At 52.9% G+C, this 10,634-nt stretch overlaps 1 protein-coding gene across 4 annotated transcripts in view; it reads left to right on the forward strand.

The window, feature by feature from the left end:
* SKI (SKI proto-oncogene) overlaps positions 1–10,393 on the forward strand; it is a 142,082-nt gene extending 131,689 nt beyond the window's left edge. The window contains exons 3-7 of one of the 4 annotated variants that reach the window (XM_044445245.1): positions 1,503–1,621; positions 1,960–2,249; positions 3,383–3,690; positions 5,419–5,649; positions 7,765–10,393. In XM_044445245.1, the coding sequence (XP_044301180.1) occupies positions 1,503–1,621; positions 1,960–2,249; positions 3,383–3,690; positions 5,419–5,649; positions 7,765–7,953 (1,137 nt within the window). In that variant the 3' untranslated portion in view covers positions 7,954–10,393. Of the gene's footprint in view, positions 1–1,502; positions 1,622–1,959; positions 2,256–3,382; positions 3,691–5,418; positions 5,650–7,764 lie in introns of all 4 variants that reach the window. The other 3 variants (XM_044445246.1, XM_044445243.1, XM_044445244.1) reach the window with 3 other exon arrangements.
* Positions 10,394–10,634: the final 241 nt, after the last annotated feature.

Raw genomic sequence — 10,634 nt, forward strand, 5'->3', positions numbered from 1 at the left:
AGAGAGGTCTTTTCTTGGCGGCCAAGCATCGGGTTTGCATGTAGAAAGTGTCAGCTGCAGCCCCAGAACTAAGTAGCTACAATGCGATCATAGAATTATGGAACCGTAGAGCTGGGAGGGGCCAACTCAGCTCAGCACAGGACTCCCCAAGTTCAAGCATCTCTCTCAGATGACTGTCCAGCTGCGTCTTGGAGGTCTCTAGGGTGGGAGAGCCCACCACCTCCCTAGGTCTTGGGTTCCATTGCCATAGTGCTTCAACAGTCAAGAATTTCTTCCTGATACTTAGCCAGAATCTGGCTTCCTGTCACTTGAGCCCGTTATTCTGTGTCCTGCACTCGGGGGTAACTGAGAAGAGATCCTGGCCTTCCCCTTTGTGACAGCCTTCCGAGGACCTGAACAGTGCTATCATGTCTCCTCTTCTCGAGGCTAAACATGCCCAGTTCTTTCACCCTCTCCTCAGAGGACTGCGTTTCCCGTCCTTGGATCCTCCTTGTTGCCCTGCTCTGAACCCTCCCCAGCTTGTCGGCATCTTTCTTCAACCGTGGTGCCCAGAACTGGACACAGGACTCCAGATGAGGTCTGACCAGGAGATGGTGGAGACCTCTGCCTGCCTGAGACCTTAGAACTAGATGGGCAGCCACTCCGGCCCGGCATAAGCAACCTGCTCACAGTTCTGTGCCCCCAGCCCAGGGATATGGTTTTAAAACCCGCTTTTTCCCCTCCGTGGAAGCCTCCAAATTCCAAAACTTTTCTACAAACCAGCTCCCATGGCATTGAGGGTAACATCCGGTTTCCAAAGAATACAGAAAGAGTTTCAGAAAAGGGTGGAAATCTATATTGGGAATAAAGATGGCACCCTGTGTGTGTGTACCATATGGCAGGTGACCTTTGCTCATACTTCGTATTTTGCATTTTGCAGTGCAATCTTGCATGCATTCAGACAAGAAATAGCACACAATTACCAGCATGCCCCAGCCAACAGGGCGACCTTTAAAAACTTGGCTTCTGTTTTAGAAACTTACTTCAAAATCTACTCTTGCCAAACCAAACTTTCGATAAGAGGCCTCTACAGACATTCCTCTTCCAAGTTGTAGGTGAACCTGTTTCGGGGCCGTGCACGGTGGCTCTGAAATTGTACGTGCAGATGCAGGCGCACGATTTTGCTGGTTCATTAAAAGCGTCTGATAAATGAGGCACATACTGAGTCAGACTTTTGGCTCATCCCGTCCAGCATCATCTACATCGCCGCCAGTGACACACAGGGATTTGATGGGTGTGTGTGGGGGGGTGTCTTTCTTAGCCCTCCCTGGAGATGGCTGCATTTGAACCCGAGACCTTCCTCATTCAGAGCAGGTGCTCTCCCACTCGCAGAGGGCGTCATCCACGGGGACACGAGCGTCGTCTTGCGCTCTCTGCTTCTTCGAGCCCCCAGCCCCTACCTGTTCCCGCCCCTCTGCACATGCCCTCCTCTCATGCTGTTCTCTCTCTGCCCCTGCCTCCAGCAGAGCATCGGCTGCATACACCCACGGCAGCGCCTCTCTGCCTTCCGGCCCTGGTCCCCGGCCGTTTCAGCCAGTGAGAAGGATCTCCCAAACCACATCCCTGCTTTGATCAGAGACAGGTAAGCCAGAGCCAGGTGAACCCACAGCCCCCTTGGTTACGAAGGCCGGCACATCAGAAAAGGCTGTGGCATTTCAGAGAGTCAACACAGGCGGAACTGGCACCGTTGAGCTGGGGGATGTGGGAGCATAAGCAGCTGGCTGGCTTCCCCAGTCGGGAGGCAGAAGTTTTGGCTCCTGCAGTGGAGGCTTCAGCTGATCCACTGCGTTACTGCATCCCCAAAAGCTCGCGCGCAGCCCGGCCTCTCCTGAGCCTGCCTGCTGGGCGCGCCACCCTCGAAGCAGCGTGGCGACGACACCCAGGCAAGTCAAGGTGTCCCTTCCCTCCCTCCCTCTGCAGTTTCTACTCGTACAAAAGCTTCGAGAACGCCGTCGCGCCCAACGTCGCCCTCGCCCCTCCACCGCAGCCAAAGATCGTCAGCAACCCCCTGTGCGCCACGGCGGTGCCACGGAGCAGTGAGCCGCTGAGCAGCCCTCCCCAGCCGAGGAAAAGAAAACACGTCCCCGAGAATCCGGCGATCCCCGAACCTCTTCCCACCGCTGCCGTCACGCCCACTGCCGCTGCTCTCCCCGCAACAGAAGAAGAGAAGGAGTCCGAAGCAGAAATTGAAGTGGAAACCCGAGAAGAATGTAAGTGTGAGTTATCCAGTCTTGCTTCATTTTACATTTCCTTGGTCCCTGGGGACTGTGGCCAGCTTTTAGGTCCATTTTAGGGGAGTAGTCCTCGTTTCTTGCGCCTTTCCGCTACAGTCAGTGCTTCAGTAGCTAGGAACAGTTACATGGGAGTTAAAGTAGTAATTCATACACGCAGCCCCATTAAAAACACACCAGGAATTTTAAGGAAGACTTCAGTAAAACAGCCGAAGCCCAGCCTAAATGAAAACATTTTTGTGTACGGACAGAAGAGCGGCAGATCTGGCCCAGCTTCCTTCGGAAGGGCATTCCAAGGCCCTTTCCCACATTCCCATTGCGCTTACGGCCCTGATGAGGACAGGGCCGAGCAGAAGGCCTCTTCTGAGAATCTAAACACACGGGCAGTTTCCAAGAAAGGAGAGAATAAGTTCCCCCCCGGTGGAAGGGGTTAAAGAGAGCGCAAGGCTTCCTTCCGCCTCTGTCATCCAGAATGTGTTGGACCTGCCGTCCTGGAGAAAGCGGGCAGTGCAAACTCGGACCCTTCTGGTGCCCCAATTCCCCCTTGTCAGGCTTGGGAAGAAGGAATCCCACCCAGGGTGTTTCTTTACGGTCATTTCCAATAGGGCGGGGGACTCGGCTGAGCCAGGGTCCAGTCAGTCCTGCCCCCAGGGGTCCCTCTTGCATTCACTGGGGTGCAGGGAGCAGCCAGTCCTGCGCTTCACAGCTCCCGTTGAGATTTCTCTCTCAGACTCATCCTGGAATGCTCTCATCTTGTCTCCCATTGAACCTGCACCCTTCTGAGGGCAAAGATCCCACTGGCGAGATGCAGCACACCCCAAAAAACATTCTTGCTTGCAGAGAAACCTCCTTTCCCACATGCTGCCTGACACGAGGGGCAATCGGATGGGGATCCAAACTTTTTGCTAGGGGACCAGATGCTTCCGCAACACACGGAATGGGCTAGCCAGGGAAACGTACATGAGCCGGGGGCCTGCATTGCCAAGTGGTGGGGTAGGGGGCTTGGCCCGGAGAGGAATCCTCGGCCCAAAGACGTCCTTTGCCACCCATCCGCTCCAGCTTTCTAACGCCGCTTCTGCTGGCGCGGCTGCCGGCGCTGTGTTCTTTTCCAGTCACCTCCTCCTTGTCCTCGCTGTCGTCCCCGTCCTTCACCTCCTCGAGCTCCGCCAAGGACATGAGCTCGCCCGGCATGCAAGCCCCGCTCCCCGCCGGCAGCGTGTTTGAAGCCGCCGGCCACGCGGAGCCCCCGAGCAGCGCCACGGGGCTGGAGGCGGAGCTGGAGCACCTCAGGCAGGCCCTGGACGGCGGCCTGGACACGAAAGAAGCCAAAGAGAAATTCCTCCACGAGGTCGTCAAGATGCGAGTGAAGCAGGAAGAAAAGCTCAACGCCGCCTTGCAGGCCAAACGCAGCCTTCACCAGGTAATGCCCGGGGCCCTCCCCATGGAGAAATCTGCATGGAAGCCTCCCCCACCCAGGGCATAAAAAGCCAGAGAATGCCTGGACCCACACTTCCGTCCGTCTGTCCTTCCATCCTTCCTCCATCTGTCTGTCCGTCCGTCCATCCGTCCTTCCTTCCCGATGGTCTGGGAAGCAAGCTGTTACGGGGTGCTGCATCGCGTGAGTTGAAGGGGTTGCTCTGCCTGGGGGTGAACCAGGAAGCACCATCCCTTCGTAGTGGGGCGACGCGTATGTGCCACAGATGCTGTGCTCCGTTCTTCACCGTGGCCTCTGGGTACCACAGATTATGGGTGCTGCGCCTGTGCAGTGCCTGATGCTGGGAAGATTGAATGGCTTTACCGGTTTTCGGAGGGAACTGCTTGTCGCCCTGCAAACATTTGGGATAGCGTGTCCCGAATGGCCGAGGAGCTGGAGCAAGCTTCCTGTGAGGAGGGCCCCCGTGTCCGAGCCCTTTCTTTAGCGAAGAAAGCCGGCTCAAGTGGGAGGTGGACACGGGCACGGTTGAGAGATGCACGGGCTGCCCATGTTGTCTAGAGGATGAGAGGGAAGGCCGTTCGGTGAATTCGATTTGCTGGAAGCGTTCGGCCAAAGGAAGGGCTTTTTGCGGAGTGAAGCTCCTAGCGATGAGCAGGGCAGGCTGAAGCTGCGCGAGGATCAGGAAGGATTCTGGGGCCCTCCCCTTCCCTTAGTCTCCCCCAGGCACGTGCCCAGCTCGCCCGCAGATGTGGGCTTTGCAATGGCCCCGCCTCGTTGTCGGCATTACGACAACCGCAGCCCAGCTTGCGTGGTGGCTGAGCAGTAGGCGCTTCATCTACGTTTGGTCAGTTCCATCCTGTCCGAGTGGCGGAACTCTCTAGGTGGGTCCCAGCTGCCCGTGAACCGCACTAAATGCGGCATGAAACAGCCGCAGCCGTAAACACGATGCGGTTTCATGCAGGTGGTGCGCAGGAGGACGCGCGTCACCCAAACCGTTGTGCTTCACGGCAGCGCCATCCTTCATCGACTCGCTCCTTCCGCACAGCCTCACGCCTCTTCCTGGCCTCTCGCGAAGCGGAGTGCCAGAACAGGCCGAGCGGCGCTTCCACGGGCTGGAAACCCCGCCAGAGGGCGAGCCCGGCTGGATCCGATGCCGTCGCTTCTGCGGCAGGGCAAAGCGTTTGTGTTTAGAACGGCCGGGAGGAAAGGCCAGCAGGGAGATCACGTCCTGGCTTAGAAAGCTGGATTTGCCGGAGGAGCGGGGGTTTCCGGTGACCCCCGGAGCTCTGTGTGGCTTAACAAAGGAAGGGCTGCATGTACAGATGGGAAAGGGCGGAGGGTGCAGGCAGAGGGGATGCGGGACATTTATCCCACTTGGAACCCTTTTAAGACTCAGAGCAGCCATAATACCAGAATCACAACATTGGAACCGAACTGGAGGCCCCTACGGTGTTTGCTGTCTTTCCAATGTAATGCATGATGCCCAAAGCTCGGGAAGAGGACAGGGTGCAAGGCCGTAGAAATGCTAAGTGCGTGCTTGAAAATCAAATCCATAAATGCGTCTGTCTAGGCCTCGGGCAGATTCCCCGGGCCATGGCCCACTGCCCTTTCCTGCAGTCCTAGGAACGTTTCTGCTTGGATGCCACGTGCGTTCCCCCCAAGGCCCATGGTCTTTAAGACTCTCTAAGAGGGCTTTGCCACATCTTCTTGCAGGAGCTTGAGTTCCTCCGCGTGGCCAAGAAAGAGAAGCTGAGAGAAGCCACCGAAGCCAAGCGCAACCTAAGGAAAGAGATCGAACGCCTCCGGGCTGAGAACGAGAAGAAAATGAAGGAAGCCAACGAGTCCCGAATACGGCTAAAGCGGGAGCTGGAGCAGGCCAGACAAGTCCGGGTGTGCGACAAGGGCTGTGAAGCAGGCCGGCTGCGGGCCAAATACTCCGCCCAGGTAAGGCCAATCCGTATGCTTCTCCTGGACGACGCGTGCGCTTTCTTGACCTATGTCGATGGCCCAGCAGTCAAAGTGAAGATCCTCCCAGTGCATCTTGCGGTCTCTGCTGGTGCCTCCTCTTAGTTTGAGATCCCAGTGGCAGAGGTGGTGGTCGGAAGAATAAACGGGCGGGATTCTACGTTCTGCCACCTCTCCCGGTGGGGTGAAAAACATCAGAGGAAGGGCAAGTAGATTTGCTTCTCCAGCTGGGCCTGAGAGGGCCAGTCTTGGCAGAAGTTCCAAAGATGGTGGAGCCTCTGGTGGACGTGGGAAGCCCTGACGTCCAAAGCAGGGCTGTCTTCCAAGGCGTCGAGCAGTTTCCACACATCAACACAGAGCACTCTTTGCTCGGTTCAGATTAGGTCAGAGATAGGTCTGACATACCTGTCCATGGAGACGACGAACTGGGGACCTTCTCATGCAGAGCTGGCTCTTACCGACTCACCAGTGGCTACGCGTGGACTCTAAGCCACGGCCCCTTGCCCCGCGCCCAGGGCGCCACTCCTGATGCCATGCTGCCATCTTGAGCGAGCGCTGCAACCCCCACCTCACTGTCCTGCCTAAGGGGAAAGGAAATCTATTTTTATAATGAAATAGGCGGAGTGCACACTTAGGTCCTATTAAGCCAAAGATCATGGAGTCATCTTGCAGAGGCTTTCCAGGGCAAGGTTATTACAGCGTGAGCGCTGCGTGATTTCTCTCTCAGGGAATTTCGCTGTTGTTGTTTTGTACTCATCAAGAGTGCCCAACACCACCCACAGAAGGAGTGGGGGAGGGCGGAGGGGGGGGAAAACGACGAACAAAACCCTTGTTCTAGGCAACTCTTCCTCAAAGCCTTCCTAACAGGAAGGGGAGCAGTGTAACAGTTCCTTTTGTGAGCCGTGCCAAATTTAGAAGAGCAAAAGCAGGAAATCGTGCGTGTTTCCTCCTGCGGGCATCATGGGACCTCTTGCCGATAAGCGATGCCCAGACTAAACACAGCCGGATCGGAGCTTTGAGTGCTGGGCGTTTGGGGCGAGAGCCGAGGGCCGTTTGCTGCTTTGCAGCCTCGAGCCTCGCTTGGTGCAGCCTAGAACGCCGCCGGGTCGCTCTTTTCTCAAGGCCGAGGGCCGGGACTGAGTTGCTGTATATGAGAAAGCCTCGTGCGAGAAGTACTCGTTCTGGAACTCCCCCAGCTGCCCTCTCGGCGTAGGATGTCTGTGTTTGAATACAAGAGCGGATGCGGCTGTCTCCTCGCTTTCAAATTTAGCAAAACCCTCAGCTCTTGAGAAATAGCATCAGAAAAAGCTGAGTCTGAAGTTAGCCAGGAAATCAATGGCTGTGATTTCCTCGGAGCAGACCAAAGGAGTTAGGCCATCCCTAGCTGCTTTTCGGTTAGTCAGGGTTTCGGTCTGGGCTTATCTACGGCCAAAGCTTCCACCTCGCCATTGTTCGCTTTTTTTAAAAAACCCTTTGAAGCAGCAGCACTGGGTGGGCAAGAGCCAAATGGGTCAAAACCGGGCCCGAGACAGGACTAGGTTCACACAGCACGGAAAGCTCCTGTGTGGTCCGACGCAGAAAGCACGGTTTGTTAACCACACGCAAGCCAAGCCATCCTACCGGCTTTGGCTGATCACCCGCCAGAGCTTGGCGCGTTGCGTGACCCAGAACAAACCTGTTTATGCTCCCGTTATTTTAATGTTAAATGGGTTTTAATTGTGATTTTATTGGACGCTGTGCCATTTTTACCTGTGCTTGTTGCAAACCATTCTGAGACGCTAGTAATGGGACAGTCTGTAAAAGATTTGGGTGGGTGGGTGGGAGCTGGGGTGGAGGAGCTCAGGAGGCTTGGATGGCATTTGCGACAGGCTGGGATTCCACCAAGGGGAGAGACGGGCCTGCTAGGACCCCCTTCTCCTCGGCATACCTCCCCGTGTTGTCTTCCCACTTACACCAGCCTCCGCTTTTCTCCTTTTACTGCGTTGCCTCCCTTCCGTCCAGTTGCAAAGGCGCGCTCGCTCTTGCTCGTCACAAACAGACGCCCCCTCTGACGAATTCCCCTGACGATTCCCCTTAACCTTCCGGCTTCTGCAGATTGAGGACCTGCAGGTGAAACTCCAGCACGCGGAAGCGGACCGGGAGCAGCTGCGTGCGGATCTGCTGCATGAGCGGGAGGCACGGGAACACCTGGAAAAAGTAGTCAAGGAACTGCAGGAGCAGCTGTGGCCCAAGCAAAGCGAGCTGCCCGGCAGTGAACACACGGCGAGAGGCTTGGAGAACTGAGCCCGTTCTGAGGAGTGCGGGGCATCCGTCTGATCCCGAGGCCGGACGGAGGAAAGATACACAGTAAGGCAGAAAGTGTAGGAGAGGAGCTGAGGCGAGGGGTGGCGTCCCTGGCCTCGCCGCCGAGAAACACGGACTTCGTTCTTAATTGGAGGGCAATGTTACTCTTTCTAACAGAAGCACTGAATCCCACCTCTCTTTTTCCAGTTCATATAGCACAACATCTTCCCGTGCCTATAACATGAAGAGGGTCTATAAGCCTAAACTACTTTTTGAGTCTGCAGCAAAAAAAAATAATAATAATTTTTTTCTACTGGTAAACACATGCCTGGCAAGCAGCATGGAAGCGGAATCCAAACCGAGCAACGGGGCTGCTTCTTGGGAACACTTTGGAATTGACACACACACACAAAACCCCTTTTGTGATAAGCTATTTAAAAATGCAAACAATTGAGTCATGAAGATGTGGTATTAAAGCCATTGGCAAGATTTTTTTTAAATACATATATATATATAATATATATATATATATATTATATATATATAAAGGGGGAGGGAATACTTCCAGTACCTACTCTATAGAGACAACTTGCTATGCCCTTTGGGTTTTTTCTTAAGAGAAGTGTTGGGAAAAGCCCTCAAATAAGCCATGACCATTTTAAACCAGGCGATTTCTATGAGAATTTCAAATTTAGTTTTTTTCCTAGCTAAAAAACTTGTTTCCTCCATGCTTGAACCAAGAAAAGGAAGAAAGTCCATGGAGAAAAAGGGATGGTGGTTAGGTTGCGGTGGGGAAACGAGGTTGCGTTATATCCTAAATGAACCCAGCCTTATTAAATTCAGTGTTTGTTAATCATGCCGTAACATTTTTCAATATAGATATATATAGATATATATAGATATATATATGTCAATTATTAACTGATGTGTTTTAAAGACTCACTTCAACTCCAGAGCACTTCAGTTTTAGGAAACAAATAGAAGAATAAAAAAGAGAGCGAGCGAGCGAGCGTCACAGGAAGACGGCTGGACCATGAAGTCGCTTGTGGAAGATACTCGGGAAAACTCGTACGGCACGTGTGTTTGGAAACCGCTCTTTCTGGTTTCCCAGAGAATTCGTCCCCATTTAATCATCACCTCAGAAATTTCAGTATTGTATGGAGCTTATCCCGGCTGTCATGAGCGAGGGCCGTGATCCCCTCCCAGGAGTGCTCAACTTTGTATTAAAGAGACAAGAGACTTTTGCTGCTGTGAGAATTAAGGCTACATTTCTTATTCTTTGGGTGGGGTTTGTCCTGGGGGCTTTTTTGTATTAAATGTGATAAATACTTTAATATTGGGATCTGTGCCGCAATCCCTGCCCCTCCCAATGATGGATTTAAAAATATGCAGTAAATGACACAACTCAGGGCAAAGTCCTATCCTCAGTAGGAGTTTTGCTTCTACCTGATTGGGGCCAACACTTAATAACCCGCTGGATTTTTATTTTTCCTTCGGAAACGTTGTTTGTAAAGAACTGCACTTTGTGTTCCCTTTTTCCCTATTTCCATCCGAGAGGTATTTTAACCTTTCATCCGTGGTGGGCTGGCTTCAGTTCCACCCCCCCTCCCAAGACCCGTGAGGCTCTTTTGAGAGTAAGAAGGGGTGTAAGGTGAAATCGGAATGGTTAAAACCAGGACTGCAGTGCAGGGAAGACGACGGACTTGGGTCCCCCGGCCGAGTCGCTTGGGTCGCTGTTCTGCGGTTCGATTCAGGGATGCCGTCCCCCACGAGTCCTGCTGGCCAGACAGTTCCCGAGTACCACCCTAAACCTTTACCTGGGGGGAGTGGGCAGCAATCCAGTAGTCGCGGATTCTTGCGCGCCCCATCTCTGTATCCCGTTCATGAATGCTGAAGAAACCCTGCTCTGTGAATGATACCTTTCTCAAGTTACCAAAGTGCAGTCGCCCGTCCTAACATTAAAGTATTGACTTAAGATACACTAGAGGGGGAAAAAAAGGTTGTATTAAAAAGCTGATGTTATCCATTCTACTAGCATGGAACCCGAGGAGGAGGAAGTACAATTCCGTTTATGGGGGCAGGGAGGGGGGGTTGCTACAGAAAAATAAAGGCAGATACATTAGAAAAATTGGGCAGAATTGAAATATGGGAAGCAAGAAACCGCTATTCAGACTGTTGTGCATGATACAAAGTTGTCTTGCCCTTGTTCATTTGCAATGAGTAGATTCAGCTCTCCCTTCGTAAAGTGCAATGCAAAAGGAATATTGATTGTGTTTTTAATGTGAGGATTTTTTTAAAAAAATGCTTCTTTGTATGTTTTTTTCTGCAGTTATTAAAAAACCCATATGCATGGAATTAAAATCTTTGCCATACATATTCTAATTAATGGGCATTATTACTGTCTTATGTAAAGGTGCATAAAGTGTTTTTGGTTCTCAGCCATATGAATTTCCAGGATCTGTATTGCTTTCTGTTCAGTAATTTCATCCAGAAGCACAACAGGGATTTCGTTCTAGTCCACAGTTGCTGTTGGCAGTTCAGACTCACTGACAAGAATTCACTCTTAGGACAAACCGGTGCTTCCTTGCGCCCTTTTGTTCCCTGTGCCCTGTTCCAGCATCGGGGAATTCTGTTTCACGGACGCCTGTCCAGCCTAGACCGATGGCAAAATTGTGTTCTGC

Source organism: Varanus komodoensis, unplaced genomic scaffold (assembly GCF_004798865.1).
Source record: "Varanus komodoensis strain SLA01 unplaced genomic scaffold, ASM479886v1 scaffold48, whole genome shotgun sequence".
Lineage (NCBI taxonomy): Eukaryota > Metazoa > Chordata > Lepidosauria > Squamata > Varanidae > Varanus > Varanus komodoensis.